The following is a 24,985-nucleotide window of genomic DNA, read 5'->3' as shown; positions in this document are numbered from 1 at the left end:
AGAACAGAGAAATAGATCTGTGAGAAAGAATAGAAAACCCAGAAATGTAATCCAGAAGGTCTAAAAGATAGTGTTTGATAAATCCACACTCCAAAAAATACTTACTACTTCAATAAAAATTAAATATAAACTGTAAATGAATCAACAATCTCAAGTTTTTAAAAATTTTAAACTGAAAGAAGAGACAATTATGTCATTTAACTCTGAAGGACATTTTTGTCAACAAAATAGAGGAAATTATTACACAGAATTACTAGATTTGAATATACATAAAATAATTTTGCATAACATCTCAAATTAGAAGAAAAGCAGATTGGAGAAAAAATTTGTGAAATAAATGTTAGATAAAGTTCTAGCATTCAGGATCTATAAGGAACTGACATCTGTCTCTACACCCTTCCTGATAGTGTAACAGTCAAAAGATATGAACAGTTTACAAAAAAGGAAATATAAACTTAAAAACATATGCAAATATGTTTAAATTTCTTAATAATAAAATACAAATCAAGATATCTACAAGATACCACCTTATACCTACTAGACTAACACATATACACACACACACACACACACACATACATATATAGAGAGAGATATATACACGCACATATACATACATATATGTGTTGGCAGGGCCATGGGGCTATAAGCTCTCTAATAATATAGAGTTGGTGGGACTGCAGAACATTTTGGAAAATAGCATGAAAACAAGCAGTGAATCACCAAATTGATCATACCTTTAAGACCTCTTATTCCATTACTGGATCTCTATTCCAAAAGTATCATATTACAACAAGAAAAAAAGAACCTGTTTGCACAAAAAATTTCACAACTGTTCTACTTATCATAGCAAAAGATTGAAAACAACCTCTATGTCAAACAGTTAGGGAATTGCTGAATAAATTATAGTGTCTTGTGGTACCATAGAAAGCAATGAGTATGGAGTATATAAGGAAATATGGAAGGAGCTACATGAGATGATAGCGAGTGAAATCAGAAGAATCAGAACTATACACTACAAGGCAAAACTTCTAGTAGGCCTGGAAGGAGACATAAAGCAAGAGCTTTTTTTTTTTTTTTTGCTTGTTTCCTCTTTGCTAACTCTTAGTGCAGTATACAGGAGGAAGTGCACTAACTCTTGAGTGAGAGAACCCAGATTCAAATCCTACCTTCAGTGCTTACTAACTCTGCAACTTTGGGCAATTCATTTACTCTCCCTGTGCCTTAGTTTCTTTAACTATTATTTGAAGGGATTGCCCTTTGAGGTCCTTTCTACATAAAGACACATGCCACTGAACTTGTTTGATTCTCCCATGTGAAAATCTAGGGGTTCAGGATAAAATCTTGTCTTTTGTTTTTTAACTATTGTGTGTTCTTTCTTAAATGATTATTAAGTTTGTCTATTTAAAAATCAAGTGAAGAACAAATAACATCCATATATAAAGTTAGCCTTTTCCTTGAGAAAAAACAAGCCTTTCAGAATTGACTGGGCACTGAAGATGAAATCATGACCCACTTTGGTGATGTTTCTGAACTAGGAGTACAATTACCTTGGATTATATTTTATATGACCATAACATGAACAGATCTAACACAGTGATCTTACCCAGGATTTAAGATTCAAAGTGAGTATGAAGTAGGTGGAGAGTACTGCTTGGAGCATTTCACTCTCTTAGTGTCTTAGTCCCCCACCTTCCTTCTCTGCACCCTAGGAGCAAGATTTTGAGGTCAGAAAGATGTGTATTCTATCATAGCCAGGATGAGATACTAGGAAGCAGTCTCCTGTGCATTGATCCAGGGGTACTATACCCCAACTTTTGACACATCAGTTGTGGTCTACTTAGATTCTCCCATGTGGCTCTGTCCCATAAGTCTCTAGGTGGCTAACTACTCTCCTGGAATAGGAAGGAAGGATAGTTGTTAATGTGCAACCATATCTTGTTTCTGGGATCCTAGATTGTTGGTGTTTGCACAGAAGAGCTACATGCAGCCCAACAGTGGAATGGGCAGGGCATCCTTGAGCTACTTCGAACAGTCCCTGTGTAAGTATAATGGTTCCCTTACTTTCACCCTTCTTTCCCTGCCATTAGCATCTAGATTTAATTCCCTCAAGCACTGGAATGGTTGTGATGGTAAAGCAAAGGCCAAATAAAGAGGACTCCTGAATTCCAGGAGGTTTAGGGGCCCTTCATTAGCATAGTACCTCTTTTAAGAAGCTGTGCCCTCTCTCTCCCTTTTTGGAGTGTACTCTGGCATTATCAACAGATCATCAGCTAGCATTTATTAGGTGCTTCCTGTGTGCCAGGCACTTTGCTGAACACTGGAATTACAAAGACAAAATGAAAACAGTCCCTGCCCTCAAGGAACTCACCTTCGAATTAGGTGTGAGGGTGGAGTGGTGAGAACAACATCTGTGTGTGTGTGTGTGTCTGTGTGTCTGTGTAGATCAGATACAAAGTAGATATTAAATAACCTAAAAGGAGAAAGCACTAGCAGCTGAGCGTAGGGGAAACCAGGAAAGGCCTCCTGCAAAAGCTGGTGCTGGAGCTTAGTCGTTAAAAGTTGAAGTCACTGCATTTTCTCATTGAGGGTTCCCTCCAGTGGTTTCGTGGTATATCACTAACCATTTAATCTTTTTTTAAAAAATAAGTTCCTGTAGGTATCTTTTGTTTTCATATGACCTGCATTTCCTAGTGTGTCTCTTCCGCCCCCCACCCCCACCCCTTCAGATAACAAAGAATAAAAAAGGCAAGGAACATCAAGACTAACCAATAGGTTGAAAAAAAAATCTTCTATTATATGCACCCATAGACTCCCACCTCGGCAAAAAAGGGGAAAGGTTGATTGTTTAATCTGAAAAAGTCACTGGGTCTAAGAGTGGAGCTGAGTAAACTGGAGGGTAGTCTCCCTCCAACCCCCCCACCCCCACCCCCACCCCCGCCCTTTCCCCAATCATGCCTACCTCAATGTTTTTAACTCCTCAAATTGACTCCTAATCAGTTTTTGGCTACTTTCTAGAAGAAGTCCATGCTACATTGAGTTACCATTATGTGTCTTCTTGTCTCCCCCACAGAGCTGGCGGCCCCTGGTTAATAACTGATATGCGAAGAGGCGAGACCATATTTGAGATTGATCCACATCTGCAAGTATGTCTTGAGTTGAGAAAGCTTCTCTCTCATCTACCTTTTGTCCTTCTTCTGAGTTTATTATGCCTTTCCTTTCCCTCAAACCATCAGTGTCAGTTTAGGGCTGACATTGGAGACTGAAGAGTTCTTAGATGCTTTTTGCCTTAGGCTGCCAGACCGCCACCTTCCTCATTTGGATGTTTGCTTTTTGGTGATCTCTAAAGGAACACTTATACTTCTGCACACATAACACACTCATTTTCATTCTCTGACATATTGTGGGGTTTAATGGAATCTAGTAGTTGGGTCATCTTTTTGTTGACATGTTACGGATTTGCCTAAACTTTGTCTAAAAAGGTGAATTTTCATAGCACACGCAAAAAGTCTGATTTTGTATTTCTCTTGGGTTTACTGATATCTTTAGGCTGTCTATCATTGCCTTCTCTAAGACATTCAGAATTCTAAGATACTCTTGGACTATAGGAAGGTATCATAGGGGCTGTGCTTCCCTAGAGAAGGGGAAGTCTTTATTCAGGAAGAAAGTATGCTCTTTTGTGCCCAGGAATCCCTTGGCACATCATGGGAGACTTGAGAAGGCTTAGGGAAACTCAGATCATAGAAGTCCCACTAGGGTTATTTAAACTTTCCTGTTTTCCTAGCATCTCTTACTCTGCTTCTAGATTGCAATTAATGTCCCTTGTCTTGGGATTGTAGATTTTAGAGCTGGAAGGAGCCTGAGAGATCATATAGTCCAGCCTTACCCCACTTTACTGATTTTACAAATGGGGAAACTGAGACCTAGAGCAGTTAAGTGACATTGGCCAAGGTCACATAAACAATAAGTAGCACAGCTGGGATTTGAGCCCAGATGCTCTGACTCCAAATCCAGTGCTTTTCCTACTCCAACAGACTGCCTCTGTGCTTTGTTTGGGGTTTCCTGTGTATCCTACATCTGTCACGGCATAAAACTTATAAATAGGAGGCCCTCTAGCTCCTTGTTGTTCAGTCATAATAGAGCCTTGCATTTGACACTGTGTACTGTGCTTTGACCCTGTCCTAAGTCCTAGGTGCTCTGATTCTTTGAACAAGTTGGGTGAAACCAACCAACTCTTTGTCTGAATGCCAAGAGCAATCCCATCCTCCCTCCCCAGGGAATTCTGAAAGCAAGACAGCAGGTCCCTAAGTTCACTTAGTGGTCTCTTAAAACATTTTTGAGAAGGAAGGAAGACAAATTGGAAAGCTTTCTGTGTGAAGGTGAATCCCTCTGCACATATGTCCACTTGCCACAACAGGAGGGCAAGAGCTGAGATTATTTCAGAAAACTTCTAGTTTTCTCTTTGCTAAAATGAGGGGGTTGGACTAGATGATTGCTTCTTGCCTTAACATTCTGTGAATATCTCTTGGGCAGGGGGTGGTGGGAAGTGAAAAAAAATCTGTGTTTTGGTACTACAGTTCCAAAGGGCAATACCATATTACTCTCATTAGCTGGTTTCCTCCATTAACTAACCTGCCTGAGCTGTGGTCCTTGGGGGAATGCCTATTTTTTCATGGATTCTGGGGAAGGCAGAATTTCATATTTGGCACTGAGAAAATCAAGAGACATTGGCATGCCTAGGACAAGGAGCTATTCCTCTGGTACATACTGGAAATAAATGGCTGTTTTCTCATTGCTAGCTTTTCCCTGTCCATCAGTCCAAACTGAGCTGGGAATAACTGAGACACCAAAAGTAAGGAAACAGCTCATGATGGGAAAGAGGTTTGGGGTTCCACATTGCCATGTTTAGAGGGAAAATAACCAGTTTACTGGTCAGTTTACTACTTAACTATAAATTAAGTAGTAACAACACATAGTGTTCTTTCCAGTCAGGCTTCTTCATCAGAGCAAACTAATATCACACTAAGGCCTGTTTGGCACCAGCCTTTCTTAAGGAAATGGAATTCAAGGGTTCCAAAGATAGGAAAAGCCAACTGAAGTGCCTGTTTACAATGTGGCTTACTTTGACCTTGGCTGCTTATTATTCAGTTGACCTTTAGTCTGAAGCCTGGGCACACACAGAAAAATATATGATCAGTATATGTAAACAAACATACCATAGTAATATTTTAAGAGAGAGGATCTAGGAAGTGTTCTGGATACCATTCTTTCTTAAAGTTGAGTTTGGGGAGCCAAGTTTAGATTTTGGAATACTAGGGTCTATTTTGAGTGTCTACATTAAACTGTAGGCTGAGATGGAAACTGTAGGTAGTCACTGCCCTTGAATTGCCCATCTGAGTCCAAAAAAAAGAAGGAAATTTTGCTCAGATTTTGTTGAAAAACTTAGCCTGTTAATCTGAGATTAGTCCATTGGTCATATCCTAGGTGCTATCCTGCTATGTAACTTCACCCTCTAGCTATTAAAAGAAAGAAACTCGGGTGATTTCGGATAAAGTTACTCTATCTATCCCCTGTCCTTTTAAACTTGTTCCATGTATCACCACTTCCCTGTTAAACTCCTAGAAGATATATTCCTCAAAGAGCAGGGAGAAAAGTATATTTCTCCTAATCAAAGGCAGACTTCTGCTCAGCCTCCAGGGAGCAGCTCATGTGTCTAGGCCCCTACACGCTAACCAAGCCTGTTGCTATAGGACTTTTCCAGAAAACATTGGGAGTGGTTTGGCAAAAAACTGAAGCCTGAAGCTCAGTGCATAGTGCTATATCTGAGTGCTGATTTGCCCACGTGCAGAAAATGTGTGGCTTGCAGTTGGCCATTCTGCTAGTATCCCTGACTCACAGTTGCCCCTGAAGGATCTCAGTAGTTGGCAAAGGGTTTGTGATGCTGGTAACTACAAAGAGAGTGTGGTTGGGGACTCTGTTCTTAGGGGACAAGAATGGTAGTGGCAGCAACAAAAGTGCTTGCTGAAGGAGACATCTGAGTAGTGTGCTTTGGCTCTTTGGGTCTTTTCAAGCAGGAGAGAGTTGATAAAGGGATCGAGACAGATGGCTCAAATCTGAGTGGAGTGAGTGCCAAGTGTGCCTGGGATGATCTGAGCCGGCCCCCTGAGGACGACGATGACAGCAGGAGTATTTGTATTGGGATGCAGCCTCGGAGACTTTCTGGCAAAGGTGAGACCTCTGCTTACCCCAAACTTTACCCTCTTACCCCTTTTTCATGCCCATTCTGTTCTAACCTAATCCTTGCCTCCCTTTCCAATGTCTTTCTTCTGAGCCCTGGTTTACATTATCTCTTGTGATGGCTTTCTAATAGAAAAAACACATTCTGGTAGTTTCTTGCCTAGCCATAGTTTCAGTGGTAATCATTCTCTCCCATTGCAGTGTGATTAAGAGTATTTCATTAACCTCTTTCTGGGTGGCATTTGTTTCCTGAGTGTATTTTTTTGAAGTATACCATTCACAGTGATAATTTTTTACATCTGCCCATGGAAAACTGAGCTAATGGAAATGAGCTGGAGTCATGGGGCAATTACAAAAAAGGAGTAGAGACCACCAAAGATGGAGATTGAGTTGAATTAGAATTGATACAGAACAGAACTCTTGCATCAGTCCAACTAAAGCCATAGGTAATGGAGGAATGAGTCCGATGCATAAATTTCCAGTAGGGACAGGACTTTTGCTACAGAGATGAAGTGCCTTTGGTTCCTTAGAGATGAAGTACAGGGCCATTGACAGTGGACCCTTTTCCTTCCAAGCTCTCAAGAGGGATCATGAGCTGCCCTGATCAACAAAGCTAGGCTACATCTCAGATCAAATGATGACTAGTTGTGATGTTGAGTGTGCACTCAATTAGTTGGGTACAAGAATACTTGGTGAATACTTGGTAAGTTAATTCCAAAAGAAAAAGTCTGAAATAGTAATTTGTAGATACAAATGATTACAGATTTCACTTCTACTTTCTGTCCATTTTCTCAGCCACTTCATTTTTTAAATGGTTAATAAGTTTATAGTTTGAGCCATGTCTCTCTTAACAAACACAAGGTGACATTTGTAGATTTTCTATTTCCGGCCTTCCCCTAATGGGGCAACATTTTAAGAAAACTCCATTACAAATATGTGACCCTTTTCTTTCCTTCCTGTTTATTCTGCAGATGTGCCAGGCTTAATAGGAAATTCAGAGAGGGTATGCAGTTATCAGAATCATTCAGTTGAACTTGACACAAGGGCTGGTTTTTTTCTTTTTTTGAGGATCCAGAAATTTTGTCCAAAGGTTCAGCTGACTGGCTTTCTTTCGTGGTGGACAATGTACAGAGGAGCCTGCTTAGATCAAAATGTCATTAGAGAGAAGGAGACCAACTCAGCAAGCTTTATCTCAAAGGCCAGCAAAGTCTCTTTTAAAATAAGTCTTCCAAGGAAGTTAAACTTCTAGTAAAGCAGCTTAGTGGACCACAGGAGAGAATTTGACTATTTTTGTGAAATTCAGCCTCTCACTCCATCCCTTGCCAACAAAACCTAAGGAGTACTAAAAGTCTCCTAGGTATAGAGTTGAAGGGAAGTGACAGGGGGCAGGTCTTCCATGTATGGCCCAATTCAGGGTGTCACTAAACAGAAAGCCCAGACAGAACCTGGCAGCTGAGTATGAATGGCACCATATATATGCTGATGAATAATAATGCAGGGAGTGTGTCAGTCAGTGTCTGCTAGCATTCCTAACCATGTGGCAGTGTCATTCTCCCTTAAAAGATTTCAGTGGTTCATAAAGGGCTTCCTTGTTGGTAACTATGAGTAACAGTGGGCAAGCATGGAAGGGGGTAAGCCTGTATCTTAGGCAGAGAGAGGAAAATGACTCATTCCTCCTAGCCAAAGAGAGTGAAAGACCCTGTCTTGTGTCCTGTCCCTTGAAGTTCAGACCCAAATCCTTCTCTTCAACAGAAAACAAGCTAATCATACTTCTGGGTACCTAGACAATAGCTCAGGACCAGCATGATTTCTTTTACCCAGGTTTGATGGTATTTTCCACCTCCACAGCTCTGCCAGATTTAGGGTGTTCCACATGGCATCAAGTGACCAAACTCTGTCTTTGCAGATACAGAGCAAATCAGAGAGACCCTGAGGAGGGGGCTTGAGATCAACAGTAAACCTGTCCTCCCTCCAATCAACACCCAGCGGCAGAATGGCCTGAATCATGACCGAGCACCGTAAGTCTCTGGTCTCTCTAGGGGTTTAAGCCATATGTCCCCAGTGAGCCACTTCCTTTCCCAGGACTTAGAGGGGGTTCTGTCTTTAAGAGCGTTCATCTTCAATAAGGTAGCAGTGGGTGTTCTCTCCCCACCCCATTTCTTACCTTCCAAGGCCTATGTGAAAAAGAGCAAAGACTGGGCTTATAGGAACCAAGGATTTTTGCAACTTGATGAAAAGACTAGGCAGGGAGGAGGGACCGGCAGACATGCAAGTTTGCCAGTTGTAAGAGTCTCTAAAGAGTCATTGTAGGGTGTGAATATAAACATCTGCAAATATTTACATGGGCTCTGTGTGAGGCAGGGTTGGGATGAAATCAGATTTGGGGCCTTCTAACCTTGAATGGGACCATTGTAATGAGCATTGCTCCTTTCCTTATCTTAGTTACTGCTGTAGTTGCCCTTCCTTCCTGAGGCTTGGTCTTCAGTTCGTATCTGCAGCTCCATAAGCCTCCTGCCTAGCCAACTAATAGAAGGCCCTGCTGGAAACTGAATCCCATTTTCTTGCTGCCCCAGGAGGGAACACCCTTGGCACATCTCCCTTGACTTTCATTTAGGCTGCTACTTCCTGGGTGCAGTTTATACCCTACATGGCTCTCCAAGGAGAGGTTCTACTCCAAGGCCATCTCAGAGATCAGGGTTTATTCTTGTATTTTTTTCTCTTGTCCAGGCAAGTGCACCGTGCATCAGATGCCTTTCCCTTTGAGCCAATAAATTCTCTCAAGACACAGTGTAGTGGTCAGGGGCTATCTATTCCCTACCCTTTGGTCCTAATGCCAACAGTAACAGTGCCAGAGAGGCTCTGTGCTCTGCCTTGGGTGCTGGTGTAGCAGAAAAGAGACCTCATCCCAGGCTGGAAATACCAGGGCCTGGGCCCAATAAGAGGTTAATTCATCCATCTTGGGGGGAAAAATGTATTGCTAGAAAATGGAGCTTGGTTAGAAAGTCTGGTAGAAAATTCCTGATGGTGTGTCTCATAGGAGATGATGTTTAAAAAAAATTCTTATAGGGAGGCCCAATAATTCAGACTGGTTAGTATTCTATATGGATTATTAGTTTTCTTTTCGTTTTTTAAATTCAATTTTTAAATTTTATTTTCTAAATTGTCTTCTCTTTCCTCCTCCCCCACCTATTGAGAAGGCAAGAAAAATAGAATCCATTGCAAATATATATAGTCATGCAAAACAAATTTCTGCATTAGCCCTGTTCCAGAAAAAAAGCAGGGAAAAAAAAAGAAAAATATAAGAAAATATGCTTCAATGAGTTTGGAAGTGTGGTTGGTCGTTGTGTTGTTAGAGTTATTACTGGGTCTTTTAGAGTTCATTGTCTTCACAATCTTGCTCTTTCCATATACATTTTTCTCCTAGTTCTGTTCACTTTCCTTTGTATCAGTTGATATAAGTCTTTACAGATTTTTCTGAAACCATCCGTGTCATAATTTCTTACAGCCCAATAGTATACCATTGTACTCATAAACCTTAACTTGTTCCACCCATCCCTAATTGATAGATACCCCCTCAGCTTCCAATTCTTTGCCACCACTAACAGAGCTGCTATAAATATTTTTGTACATATGAGTCCTTTTCCTCTTTCTTTGATCTCTTTGACGTATAGACCTGGTAGTGATATCAGTGGGCCAAAGAGTACATACAGCTTAATAGCTTTTGGGTCAGAGTTCCAAATTGCTCTCCAGAATAGTTGGACTAGTTCTTAGCTCTACTATATTAGTTGCTTTTCTAGGAAGTTGTTATTGAATATTTGCTGTGTGCCAGCCTATGCTAGATCCTCTTGAGGAGATGAGAAATATGTTTTCTGCTCTCAGGGAGCTCATTTAGTGGAGAAGATAGAACCTATATACATGAAAGAACAACTATGTGTAAATAGGCCAATTCCAAGAGCGTCCAAAGACTGCCTTATAATGTTTCCTAAAGATGGCCTTTGACCTTGAAATTGGCTTTTCCTGGTAGTGACTGGAGCAGTGTGCTATGATTCTGATCCTAGCTTAAGCAGAAAGCCCTGGAGTGGTCCATTATACAATTTCACAGATATTTTCATTCCTCTAATGAGAACACATCATCTGGTGGCCTAAGTCATGGTGAGGTTCTCTAATGGAAAGGTGCCTTGAAAAGCCAAATAGCATTATTCCATTGATTCTAATAGAGTATTAAGACATAATTGTTTATATTTTGCATGACTTCACATGTATAATTGATATTATATTGTCTTCTTAATGGGTGGCGAGGGGCAAGAGGGAGAGAATTTAGGAGTCAACGTTTTTAAAAATGAATGTTAAAAAAAAGGAAATAATTGTTGACCAAGTTAAAGTTCACAGCAATTCGCATTTAACTAGAATCTACTAGCACAAAGTTTCCTTTTCTTTTCTGGAAGTACTTCAGCCTCTGAGAGTATAGACCATAGAGTGGAATAGCATTTTAGAGCTGAAAGGCACTTTACAAGTTATCTGGCCCCCCATTTTACAGATGAGAAAACAGAGGCCGAACAGTTAAGTGACTTGTTCTCCAGGATCACGTAGCTTGTTAATAACATCACCAGAAATAGAACCCAGGTCTCTTGACTCCTCATCTAGTACTTAGCCAATCCCACACACTATCTGTGTATGCATATCCCCCTGTGCTGTAATATCTTGCCCAGCTATAGCTGTGAAGTATTTGAATAGGAAAATTTGAGAGATATAAGTTCTCAGATCAGACCTGGATATACACTGTACTCAGTTGTTACTTTTCAAGGTTGAAAAGCTTTTGGAGTTTATTGGACATTTGCACCCTGAATCTAAGACTCACTGGAGTGCTTATGGCTCTCAGCTTGCAGGCTGGCTACAGTGAGACTTCTGGCAGCAAGGAAATTTATAGAGGAGAGAAGTGAGTAAGGAGTAGGTCCAAAGTGCTTACCTATGGTGACCTGCCTTCTTTGAGTCTGAAACATGCATACCCAAGGAACCAGGAAATGTTTCATAGTGTTCAATTCTGCAGGCTGCATTATTACAGATATAGCAGAAACCAATATGTTACAAAATAGATGCAAATTGGTTTCTCTTTTACATAAGAATATTGTCAGATACTTTCCTCACCCTCCCCAGGGTTGAACTCCTGCTATCTTGAGGAACGATGGAGTAAGCAAGTTCTTAATATCCATGCTGCCCACTCTGGGACTTGACCTCGTTTCTGATAAACCAAGTTGATTACGATTAAAGAAACAGTCCATAAATGTGCTAGCACAAGTTTGTTGCAACTCCCCCATGGTAGTAGCAATCAGTTTGTGCATTATTTGGTCTATGTGTTTGAGTTTCACTTGGTCAGGCTTTCAGTGCTGTGTAGTAGTAACACACACCTTTGGGGTTCTAAGCAGGTCTTTTTCTTTACTGCAAGTGTACTAAAGAGAAGGTAGAGTCTGAGAGGCAGCAAAGTCTAGTGGTTAGAACAACAAATTAGAAATTGGGTCATCAACAGATCTCTCATTGATTTGGATAAAAGGGAGCTATCACTCTGCTCATGCTTAAGTCTCAGCCTGTAAAGCAGGTATGACCTTATTTGCTCCACTCTTGGGGATGGCAGGGATTCATAAATTCATGATTATGAGTTGATTGATAGGCACAATACAGAGTATCCCAAAAGTCTTAGTGTAATTTTGAACTCCTAAAGGTTAAAACATGACCTAAGTTACTAAAACTTAAGACTGCACTGCACTTTTGGGACACCCTATGTATGTAAAAGTACCAATTTATAGCAAACCAGTAGAACTCGTTTATAATCATGTAATTAGAAATACAGTTAGAACCTGTGATGCATCTTCCTTTTGGAGTAGGCCTACATGATGGGCTGACTGGAGAGAGAGACAGAGACAGAACCTATATTATTTGGTTACCTTATTGTCTTAGGCTTTAATTTTTGGGGTGTTAGGTTTCGGATTATAGCTACTGTACTACAATGGCTTTTTCAAAATAGGACCTATATGTTAAAAAATAAACAAATAAACAAAATAAAACCAAAAAATCCTTATATCTAATATTGTCACTTTGAGACCTGGGACTTTTCCATGTATGTCTTGTCTTATTTTTTGCTTCCCATGAATCTCTTCCCCTCTGAATAACCTGGACCTCTACCTTTCCTGCTGTTGTTTCATGCCTGCTCTTCTCCCACTTTCTTCAGGAAAGAAGAGTCACCAGCCCCCTCCATGGCCCATTCTAATGTTTCACAACCCCTACATTCCAATCATAAAATATGTATTTGGCTTTTCCTGAAATGATCTGCTGAGAAAACCATATTCTGGCACCTCCCCTTAGTGAACCTGCCTGGGGGTAAGGCAGCCAGGGAACCATGCAAAACGAATTCCTCACTGAACTGAAGACAGTAGCACATTAAAACTGTGACTCTTAAATGTTCCCACAAGACTGGGGAATAAATGACCAGGCTACTATTACTAAAAACTCAAATACATTGAGCTTTTAAATTTCGTTATGTTTTTGGTCAGAGGTAATCTAATGGATTCCAGCCCTTAGCTTTTCCATTCCACTTTTTTCCAGGATAATCTGAGAAAATAATAATTATCAGGTTCATTGTTTCTGATAACAGAAGTCTGAATTCCTACCAGACTATAGTTGTAAGAGCTAGTAACTTGTCTGGCTTTGGAGATCTTGTCCTGACTCTACAGGTGACTCACCAACCAGGGCCAAATCCATCTGTTGATGCATCTTCCTTTTGGAGTAGGCCTACATGAGGGGCTGACTGGAGAGAGAGACAGAGAGAGTGTGTGTGTCTGTGCACCTGCATGTGCACATGCACATGTGGTTGGTTAGGGATAGGGGCAAAGTATGTAAAAGATTCCCAGCTACTAGTGAAAAACTTGAATATAAGATAACTTGGAAAGTTGAATCATAGACTTTTAGATGTGGAAAGGACTCTTAGAAATCATCTATCCAGAGGTATAAAAGTAGCAGCCAACAGCAGAAGTAAATGCCTCAACATAAATGCAGTACAACATAGACAATGTGAATTTGTGGTTTTCTATGTCAGAGTTTGCCCAATAGGGCTGTTTCTGTTTGAGTTTGGTGCCTCTAGTCTAATCCCATTCCTTTCACAAATGAGCAACCTGAAGGAAGCCCAGAGGTTGAAATAACTAAGTCCATAGACTAGCAAAGGGAGAACTAGAACCTGGGTCTCCTGCTTATCTTTCAGTTTACTTATTATCCTTTAACTTCCTGTGAGGAATTCAAAATACTCTTGATCCTTTAAAAACACTTCTCTCATGTATGTAACATGCACAAAACACTCTCTTTATCTACCCTAGTTCAAGTGACAAACATTGCTCCCATTTTTTTCCCTACTCCCTAATCCCCATTTTATGGATAGGAAACAAGAAGGGGCCTGAAGAAAAATAACTGTGCCATACTAAGAGCTGGTTCCTACTCTAGGAGGGGAACACAGAACTGACATTAGAACCCAGATCTCCTTATTTTCTTCAAGTCTAGTGTTTTTTCCACTGTGAAAGAACCTCCATCTTGGAGTTAGGAGAGATCTGAGTTCAAATTCTGCCTCTCATACTTACTGGCTCTATGATCTTGAAACAAGGTATGTCTTCTCTGAGCTTCAGTGTGTTCATTGTTAAAATGGGAATAACAGTCATTCTCAAAATGCTATAAAATTGTGAGGTATTATCATCATACTAAAAACTACAACCATCATCCTGAGCTGAATTTTTCTCTTCTCTATCTAGATTGCTCAAGAATTTTTCAAATTCATATTTTGCTCAAATGGCCCAGGAAATTGAAGTTTATAGAGAAAACTTTCCCCACTTCTCCAGTCTGTCCTTTTGTATTTTCCTTCCTTCCTACCTCTATTGAGTTTTTATGAATCAATTATTTTGTTCCTTAAGCCCAAGCTTTTCATAATTTGTGGCATCGCCCAGGAGCACGTCATTCTTCTTAACCCTTCAGATGAGCCTATAAGGAGCCTGAGATTTGAAAGAAGAAAATGTTTGGTTTACTCCCAGCTTTTCATTGTTTCAGAGTGAAGGGAGTTGTATTTGTACTGTGAGGAAGCTCTAGTCATGTGTTGCAAATCAAGCCTCCAATCCTTCAGAAGGTCTTTACAGACCTCCCAAGCTGCTAGTGCCTTCCCCTCTAAGACTACATTCAATATACTCCATATTGATCTTGTATTACCACTTTATGTATATATTGTCTAACCCATTGGAATGTAAGCTTCTTGAGGCAGGAACTGTTTTTGTTTTTTTCTTTATATCCTCAGTGTAGTACTGTATTTAGTATACAGTATAAGTGCTTAATAAATTCTTATTGATTGATATTGTTGTCATGAAAGATGGTGATTAAAATTCATGATCTCTAAGGTTGTATGTGTCTCCTCTAAGACCAGGGTTTAGGAACTGGTCATGGCAGCTTTACTTAACCCTAGAGAAGCAATTGTTTTCACTGGAAACAGATGGTTCAAAAGGAGGCAGCTGCCTTTCTTTTAGGTGTCCTAGACTATAACAGTAGGACTGAGGCAGGAGAGAAAGATGCCAGGAATAACTCTCCATGCCCTGTTTTCAGGACTAAAGATATCCGTCCTCCATGCTCACTTTGCTTAGGTTTTGTCTTTGTTACAACAATTCTATGTACGAGGTACTTTTGAACAGCTTTGCCAAATGAGGGTACATTTGAAAGTAGGAGAGACAAGGAATTCACAACAAAACAACCATGTCTTGGATAAGCTAAAGTTTTCATTTTAACACCATTTCCATACAACAGAGCTCAATTCTCTATATTCAAAAGGAATTTAAATAAGGGCAGTTACAAACACCCTAACTCTAAACTTAAGTTTTAAGTCTAAACTAAAGTTTTCAGCAACTTTGAGCTCCATCCAAATGCCATTCGCTCTTGTTGGCATTGAACAGTAAGAGTATTTTTATAAAGTATGATCCATTATTAGGGTCACCCAACACTTCAGCAGCAAAGCCCTCTTTTAAGAAGAAAAAAAGGAAGGCTTTATTGGGGAGTTGGAGAAGGGAGATGACTCAAGGTCTCAGAAAAGAAAGAGTTGTAGATGGAACTCACAAAGGAAATAAAGGATCTTAGTTTCCAGGTCTGAGTCAAAAGAGTGAGCTACAGGTGAAGAAAAGACCCTCAGATTTAGGCTTCTGCTGGCTAAAGCAATCAGCAGTTAATTAGGGGATAACTTGATCATCTAAATTTTGTTTATGCTTCTCTTGCTCCAGCACCATTCTGTTTAACCATAAAATTCCCCTCTCCTACCCGCCACTGTTTTTATTTGGTGGGTACTGATGTCATCTCTTTGATCTTTTGCTATTAATATGATCTGAATGTCAGCTTGTGTTGCTCTTTAGTAATTCCCTAAAGACTAAAGTTTGTTTGTATATGTATCTATAAAATTCCTACTGTACTGCCTGACCACTTTCAGATGCTTGCATAGTGGATGATTTGTATCAATGATAATGGTCAGACATTAGTCATACAGGAAATGGTAAGTGGAGAGGAGGAGGAGGAGGAGGAGGAGGAATTGTGAAGAAGTCCAAAGATTAGATTTATAGAGGGAAAATTTAAGAGGACCTAAGAAGTTGAAGAAGGGCTAAAAGCAAAGGAGGGGGAAGGAATCAAGGAGAAGGAGCTAGAGCTCAAGGGAAAAGATGAGCGTAAAGGAGAAAGGTTTGCTACAATGGGGTGTAACCTCTTTGAAAGTTATAAGGGATTTTTTCTTTATTTTTGTCTCTGTATCTCCAGCACCTTGCACAGTGCCTGGTACATAAGTAGCATTGTATTAAGTAAACTTAGCAAACGCTTGCTGATTGATTAATTTAAGGAAGACTTAAGCAGAAGGCTGCAAGGAGGAAAAAGAGAAGGGGAAGGACTCTGGGGAAAAAGGAGACGCCAGAGAATGACTCTATTTGGAAGGAAAAAATAAGTGAGATAAGATTATGAAACCAGGTAAGAGTTTAGTAACATAAGGAAGAGGAAGTTTGGTGTCAAGGTGCTAGCTGTGATGAGAAGAAAGATCACAGCTCTAGAGCTGAAGACCACCACAAACTATTTACCACAGTGGTTCTCTAGGGTAGCCACTAACAAGAGCAAGAAAGGACTGAGGATCTCACTTCCAGGAAGTATGGAGAGGAGAAAGATAAAATTTTCAGTGTCCTGCATGAAGGTGTGATGTTTGTATTTCTTCCATTGCAAAGTGACATTTCTATGCTTAAAATGTAGACTGGTCTCCCCCGTAGATTAAAAGGTAAATGGGTAAAATAGAACTGTTTTCCAAGTTATCAGGAAGAAAGAAGTGTTACTTTAAAAGAAACTACAAGAACTTTAATATTAAAATGAAGGTGAAAAACACTGAACACTGACCAGATGTTAGAAGGTGAAAATGTAACACAGAGGAGAAAGGGAAGAAAAAGGATCACTAACCAGATATGAGCTCCCAAAGAAAAGGGAGCTGGAGAGAGGAGGAAGAAGCTGCTTATCTTCTAAGAAATGCTGTTGTGGATCTACAGGTGCTGGCACTGGAGAGACCATCAGTCAGGGTCAGAGAAAATAGAAAGTAGTGGTTGACAACTCTTCAATGAAGGGTACTGAGGCTGGTACCTATCAGCTGGATGACAAAAAGAGAGAGGTCTGCTGTTTTCCCAGGGTATGTATCCAGGGTGTGACAAAGACCTTCCCAAATGACCACTACTTATTTCTGGTGATTCAGGTAGCCCCAAAAGAACAAATCACAGACCTCGGCCTTAACCTGAAGGCTCAACTCTGCCACTGACTATGGGCTTGGGCAAGTCTTTTCCCATCTGGGGACCTGTTTCTTTAGCTTTAAAATGAGATTGATTAGATAGATAGCTGATTTCTAAGGACCCTTCCAAGCTCTAACATTCTACAGTGTGGCATTCCTTTAATATAAAAGCATTTTAGTGTAAAGGAAGTGAAGAAACCTATAAAGCATTGCTAAAGCTTATAACATTTTGGGCAGGGTACCAAAGACTTTAGGGCACAGGTGGTGGTTTCATCAGTGTTATCAGTCGATGGCAAGGACCTAACAAAAAAGAGGCGGATTTGGAAGTGAACAGCTGGTTAAGAAGATGGTATTTCCTAGAAAATTGGCAAAAATAACAACAGATGGGAATAGTCAGTGTTTTGGGGATGGGGAGGCGGGGGGGGGGGGGGGGGGGGGGGGGGAGTAATGTGGAAAGATAAGAACACTTAATATACTGTTGGTGGCACTATGAATTGGCCCAACAATTCAGGAAAGTACTTTGGAATTATGATAAGAAAGTGATTAAACTGCCTATAATTTTTGACCCAGAGATTATCCACTGCTAGGCATGGACCCAAGGGAGGTCATTGATAAGAAGAAAATTTTCATATACATCATATCACCAGGTTAGTGTGATAAAAAGTAAAGTCCTACATACACCAGTTAATCAACAAATTTAGTAAATACCTATTATGTTCCAGGCATTGTATTAGAAGCCCGGGGTACAAATATAAAGAATGAAGCAATCTCTACTGGCAACAAACTTACATTTTAATGGGGAAGAAGACAAATATATATAAACATATATGCAGCATAAGTAAAGTTAATAAATAAAAGTATATAAATACAATGTTGTTTGGGAAAGAAGGCACTAGCATTTAGGTAGATCAGGAAAATGGTACCTGAGCTTCATCTTAAAGGAAAAGAGAAACTATATAGGATGGAAGTAAGGAGGGAGGGCATTCCTGGTGTGGGGAACAGTCAGTGCAAAGGCACAGGAGGTGTAGTGTCATGTGAGAGGAGCAGAGAGAAGGCCATTTCACTTGTATTGCAGTGTCAAAGGGGGAGTAATGTCCACTGAGGCTAGAAAGTTAGGGTGCGGCCCGGTGATGAAGAGCTTTAAAAGCTAGACAGAGGAGCTATTATTTTATCCTAGAGACGATAAGGAGTCATTGGATCACTGAATCACATAGTCAGACCTGCACTAAGGAAAATTACTTTGGTAGCAGTGCAGGATAAAGTGGAGTGGTGAGAGACTTGAAGTAGGGAGACCAATTAGGAAACTGTTGTTGTAATCCAGGTGAGAGGTATTGAGGGCCTGAACTAAGGTGGTGGCTGTGTGAGTGAGAAGGAGTCAGATGGGACAGATAGTTAAAAAAGGTAGAAATAGCAAGATTTGGCAACAGATTGAATATGTAGGGTGAGGGAGAGTGAGTAGTCTAGTCTAATGCTAAGCCTTTGACAGAAATAGGGAAATTTATAAAACGGAAGGGTTCAGGAAGAAAGATAATGAGTTCTGTTTAACACATGTTGAGTTTGAAAAAGAATATCCAGAGATGGAGCCAAAATGGCAGAGCCTGAGCTCTCCCCCAAATACTTCTAAAAAATAACTAACAAAATTCTAGAGCAGCAGAACCCACAAAAAGACAGAGTGAAACAAATTTCCAGCTCAAGACAACTTGGAAGATCTGTAGGAAAGATCTGTTGCCCCTGGGTGAGAGTGGAGCACAGTCCACCTCAGGTCGTGCCAGCACAGCCCCATCCACAGCAAACCAGGAGCAGGCCTTGGGAACCACTGAATCATCATGGCAGGGGCTATGGCTGCTTCCAGAGCTCTCAGCCCACAGACAGGAAGACAAACAAAAGAAATTGTTTAAAAGACTAATTTGAATGCCCAGATAAATCATCTACCACCTTAGATGTTAAAAGTAATTTTCAGAAGACAGAAGGAAAGATTAACAATTGTGGCCTAACACAAAATGCATGGTCAATACTGAATCTCAGAATGAACTAAGGGGAGAGGGAGTTTTTCTACTTACCATATTCCCAGTGGCAGTGAGGACTACAACACATGGTATCAGGAGCATTATGTTTATCTAGATAGAGAAACTAATGCAGTTTGGTACAGTAGAAGTCTGGAGATGAGAGATGTGTTCAAATCCTGTTTTGATCCATGCTACTTGTGTGACCTCAGACAAGACATATATCTCCCCTTTATCTTCTTGTCTTATCTATAAATTGAGAGAATTTAAATAAGTGGCCTCTGAGGTAATTTACAAAAAAAGAAAGAAAGAAAGAAAAAGGACATCCAGTTTGAAATGTCCAATAGGCAATTGGTGATGTGAGACTGAAGCAAAAAGGAGAAGCTGGTGTTGGTTACATAGATCTAGGAGTCATCAGCATAGGGATGGTAGTGAAGCCCATGGAATTTGAAGAGGTTATCGAGAGAGTACACAGACAGAGAAGAGAAGGGGCCTAGGACTGACTTTATAGAACACCCACAGATAGGGGATATGATATAGATGATGAGCCAGCAAAAGAAACTGAAAAGGAATTGTCAGTTAGGACAGTTAGGAGGGAATTTGTAGAGATTAATGTTGCTGAAATTAAATGAGCATGTACAGCAGCATCAAATGTAGCAAACAGATCAAGAAGAATTAGTAGTAAGATAAAACCATCTTATCTGGCAGTTAAAAGACGACTGGACTTCCAGCAAAGATAGACTGCCTAAACAGGAGGCAGACTGACCAGCTCCCCTATATCTACCTTGGCAAAACTGAAGTTCATACTAGACCCACTAATGATCAAGAAATCCAATGAGAAACTACAGTAAGTAACTTCTTTTACACCAGAATTGCACAAAATATCATCTAGAAGCCAAGAGGACAATTGGAAAGAGGACTGCCAGTGAAACCAGTGACAAGAGTTTGACCAAGGGCAGACCAAGCACAGCTGGAGAGAGCAAAGGCATTATCCAGAAGCCAGGAGAGAAAAAAGTTCCCCCCAGGAAGCTAGAAACTGGGTAGAAATGCCTAAGGGGACCTTGGAAGTGTCAGAGAACCCCAGTGGGCAAAGATACAGACAACATGCAGTCCAGCAGCACTTGGATTTGGATGCCCTGGGCCTGGCCCCTCACCTAGAGCTCCAGCACTCCAACCTCAAAGATGGGTGGCTAACCCCAGAAGGTCAAGGTCAGTACAAGGACACAAATGACCAGGAAGAAACCAAGCAGGGATGACCACTCCACCCAGATGTGCGTCAGGGACACAGCCTATCCCTGACACAAAGCCCACATTCAGAAATTAAAGCTGGAGAGATGAAAAAATCAAAAAAAGTGCTGACCAGTGTTGAATTGGTTGCAAATAATAAAGCCCTCAAAAGAGAGAGACACTTTGTGAGACAGTGAGGAGGAGAAGATGGACTTTCCACAGGGACTGCATGAGATAAAGGCCCTCAAGGCAATAAATGATTGGAGAGAGAATTACTACAGCTTAGAAAGTAGTCAGTCTCCTCCAAATGATGGACTTCCTAAAAACTAAAATAGACCAAATGTAAATCAGGGACTCCATGAGACAGAAAAAAATATTAGAACAAAATCAGAGATTGAAAAAATAGAACAAAGTGTAAGATATCTAATATAAAAAACAACTGATCCAGAAAACAGGTCAAGATAATTTAACAATCAGTGGACTTCCAGAAAGCTGTGATTAAAAAAACAAACAAACAAACCTGTAGTCAGTATATTTCAAGAAATTATAAGTGAAAACCATACACACCTTTTAGAACTGGAGGGCAAAGTGAAAGTTAGAAATAAATCCACTTCTCACCTCCTCAAAGAAACACAAGAAGAAAAAGTTCCGGGAATGTCTTAGTCAAAGTCCAAGACATAGTTCAAGGTACCAGGTCAAGACTATACAAGTCCTGGCAGCTTCTATTATATAGGAGAAGCAGATCTTGGAATACACTGTCCCAAAAGGCGTATAGCCTTACAACTAAGAATAATTTATCTTGCATCACTGAGCATAATCCTACAGGGGAAACCATGGACCTTTAATGGAAAACTGGACTTTGGAGCATTTCTGATGAAAAGACCATAACTAAATAGGAACTTTGAAATACAAACACAAAGTTCAAGAGAAACACACAAAGGTAAATTTATTTGAACGATTGGAAGGAGCCATATGATGATGTAGTATTTACTTTCTAATAGGGAAAAAAGTATCCCTTCAGGACCATAATATCTTCAGAAAGGGTACTAAGGGAGTTAAATAAGAAAAACAGAAGACCTGGGGTTAGATTGGTTCTCCTCTGAGGGTTTTGAAGAAGGTTCATTTTGCTTGACTTTTTTGGTTAGAAGGGAGGTAAGAATCATGGGGCAACACATTGAACAGTAACGATGCGGGGCAGGGAGGGGAGGCCCTTGCAACATTTTTTTTTAATGCACAGAAACAAGTAGGAGGAAGTTGAGAAGGAAGGCACAGACAAGCAGGACAATATTAAAAGCAATATATAGAATTGTAGTTTTTTAAGCAGGCAGCATGATGGAGATTCATACTTATGTAGATTATTTTTGTGTTTGGCCACAGGCATGAAAATGCTCTCTTTTTTGTTTTTAAGTTCAGAAAAAAATAATTTTTAAAGAGATCATTGTTTACTTTGGAGAAGGTAGTTTCAGTAGAGTGGCGAGGTGGAAGCCATATTGCAAAGTGCTGAGGAATGAGTGAGTATAAACAACTTTTCCAAAGAGTTTGGCTGAAAAAGAGAGAAGAGAGATAGAATGAAAGCTTGAGAAGGGGATAAAAGTATTTTTAAGGATCCAAAAGACTTGGGTCAGTTTGAAGGCAGTAGAGAAGGAACCAGTTGATAAGCAGAGGTTGAAGATTTGAGGTACGTGGGGATGATTGAAAATGCACTCTGTTGTAGAAGATGGGAAAGGAAAGGATCAAGAGTAGGCCTTGACAAAGAGAAGAGCTACTTCTTTGGCAGATACTGGGGGAAAGGAGAATAAAATAGGAGAAGATGTCAAATTTTTTATTATAACAAACACTATAGTAGCAAAAAAATCAGAAACAGTAGATGCCCTTCAATTAGGGAATGGGTTGGGGCAGCTAGGTGGCGCAGTGAGTAGAGCACCAGCCCTGGGGAGGACCTGAGTTCAAATGCGGCCTCAGACACTTGACACATGTACTAGCTGTGTGACCTTGGGCAAGTCACTTAACCCCAATTGCCCTGCCTTCCCCCCTCAAAAAAACAAAAAACAAAAAAAAACAATTAGGGAATGGGTTAATAAATTAGGATATCTAAATGTAACGGAGTATCAGAATGCTATAAGAAACAATGAATCTGAAGAATAAGAATAGCAAGAGAAGATTTATGTGAGAAAGAAAGCAAGCAGGACCAGAAAAACAACCTATAGACTACAACATATTGTAAATTAAAAAAAAAAACTACATCAGCAACAAAATTAAAGCTATGTGTTATGAGTTTGGCCCTAAATGAGAGAAGAAAATCTTTCTACCTTACCTCTTTCTAGGGGTGGGGAACAGTCAGTGTGGAACAGTGCATACAATGTTGGACTTACTTGTGTTAATTATTTTTGTCAAACTTTTTTCCCTTTTTTGTTCTGTGTAATAAGGGATAGCTCTCTGGGAGGAGGAGGGTCCATCTGGAATAAAAGTGATGTCACAACAAAAGAGATCAATGAAATTTTTTGAAGAAGATGGCATCTGAGAACAGAATTTGGTTTTCCAAACTATGACTTAAAATAGAGGATTGAAAGTCTCCTGGCCAGGGGTGAAGTACACCTAAAATGTATAAAATATCTAGTCAGGGTTCAGAACGGCTTTAAATGAAAAAGGGAAAGGAATTGTATATCCACCAAGTTCAGTGCTATAGAGTGTAGCTACAAATGGAGCAAAACAGCAGCAGCAGCAACAGCAGCTGCATAGATACTCCAGAGTTTATAGCAGAATCCAAGAAAGAAACCAGCAGTAAACCTTGCCATATTAGATACAAATACACAAGTATACAAATTATAGACAGCAAGTGAGGTGAACTAAAGATCCTAACATAAGGAGGCATAGGTCTATCATTCAGACTTGGTGGGATGGTACCCATGACCAAAATATACCTTTGGAAAGTTGCACCTGGTTCAAAATAAAAAGGAAGGGGAATGGCAGTGGTATAACATTGTATCTATTTCTCTCTTTTTTTACATTGCCTTCCTTTCTGAATATATCCTTTCTCCTTCCCCTATCCAGAAAGTCATTCAAGAGATTTTTAAAAATAGGAAAAAATGATTCAGCAAAACAAAAAAAAAGTCTTAACACATGCAATATTCCACATCCCTTGTCCCTGCAAAGAGGGGTGGGAATGATGAATTTTCTCAGCATTTTCTCAAGGATATGCTTAGTCATTATAATTACAAAGCATTCATTTATTTTAGGGGGTTTTTCTGCTTACATTGTTGTAGCTATTATATATTCTGTTTTTCTGGTTCTGTTTGCTTCATCCTGTGTCAGTTCATATGTCTTTCCATGCTTCTCTGAATTCTTCATATTTGTCATTTCTTCTGGTACAGTCATGCTTCATTACATTCATATACCATGATTTGTTTAACCATGTGTGTTTACAAGGCACATGCACATAAAGAAATCCAAGAGCCAACGTGGGGAAGCATGGTGGAAAGCTTTCGGATAAAGCTTAAAGGAGCCAAAACCAAATTATGTTGGTGCTATAGGCCCTCTCTCTCTCCCTTTGGTAGAAATGAGTTCAGGAAATAGATCTGAAGCCTGGAACAGACACATGATGATGTAATAGTGATGAGAGATTTCAATTATCTGAGCATCTACTGGTGTTTTCTTTCTGCTTAAAGGATATCAGCTACCTGACTGAATGACATTGTCATCCATCAAAAGGTGTAGTAACCAACAAAGAAGACTTCTTTTTCATAAAAAAGGGAAAAGGATCCACTTGTACAAAAATATCTATAGCAGCTCTTTTTGTGGTGGCAAAGAATTGGAAGTTGAGGGGATGCCCATCAGTTGGGGAATGGCTGAACAAGCTGTGGCATATCAATGTAATGGAATACTGTTGTTCCATAAGAAATGATGAGCAGGCAGACTTCAGAAAAATCTGGAAAGACTTACATAAGCTGATGCTGAGTGAAGGTTGCAGAACCAGAGAACATTGTACACAGTAACAGCAACATTGTGTGGTGACCATCTTTGATAGACTTAGCTTTTCTCAGCAATACAATGATTTAAGACAATTCCAAAAGACTCATGATGGAAAATGCTATCCATATATAGAGAAAGAACTACGGAGTCAGAATGCAGATTGAAGCGTACTATTTTCTCTCTTTTTTTCTTTCTTACGGTTTTTCCCTTTTGTTCTGATTCTTCTTTCACAGCATGACTAGTGTGGAAACATTTAGTATGATTGTACATGTGTAGCCTATATCAGATTGCATGCCATCTTGGGGAAGGGAGAGAAAGGGGAAAAATTTAGAACTCAAAATCTTGTAAAAGTGAATTTTGAAAACTAAAAACAGATCAGATAAATAAATCTTTTTAAAAAGAATTCTATGTTGGATCTGATTCTTCACAGAAAAATGTAACTGGTCACTTGGGTGGAAGTAGAGAAATGCTGTAGATACAACTTACCTGGATTTTAACAAAGCATTTGATTTTCTTATGCAGTCATGGATAAAATAAAATTATGTAGGCTAGATGATAGTATACTTAAATGGATTCAAAACAAGTTGACTATTTGAACCCCCAATTTAACTTTAATGTCTGCCCTTTAGTTCCACATGCTCGCTGCCTGACTGATATCTTCACTTTGATGTCCTCACAGCATCTCAAATTATGTTTAAAAAACAGAACTTATTTCTTCTCCCTTAAACTTGCTATACTTTCA

General features: G+C 39.8%; 1 protein-coding gene across 2 annotated transcripts in view; it reads left to right on the top strand.

The window, feature by feature from the left end:
* Window positions 1-24,985, top strand: part of SUFU (SUFU negative regulator of hedgehog signaling) — a 143,598-nt gene that overhangs the window by 94,677 nt on the left and 23,936 nt on the right. The window contains exons 5-8 of one of the 2 annotated variants that reach the window (XM_036735626.1): window positions 1,957-2,042; window positions 3,074-3,146; window positions 6,075-6,228; window positions 8,144-8,255. In XM_036735626.1, the coding sequence (XP_036591521.1) occupies window positions 1,957-2,042; window positions 3,074-3,146; window positions 6,075-6,228; window positions 8,144-8,255 (425 nt within the window). Of the gene's footprint in view, window positions 1-1,956; window positions 2,043-3,073; window positions 3,147-6,071; window positions 6,229-8,143; window positions 8,256-24,985 lie in introns of both variants that reach the window. The other variant, XM_036735625.1, reaches the window with a different exon arrangement.

This window comes from Trichosurus vulpecula, chromosome 8 (genome assembly GCF_011100635.1).
Source record: "Trichosurus vulpecula isolate mTriVul1 chromosome 8, mTriVul1.pri, whole genome shotgun sequence".
Classification (NCBI taxonomy): domain Eukaryota; kingdom Metazoa; phylum Chordata; class Mammalia; order Diprotodontia; family Phalangeridae; genus Trichosurus; species Trichosurus vulpecula.
The sequence above is the reverse complement of the archived record's forward strand: the minus strand, read 5'-3'. Positions and strand labels throughout refer to the sequence as shown.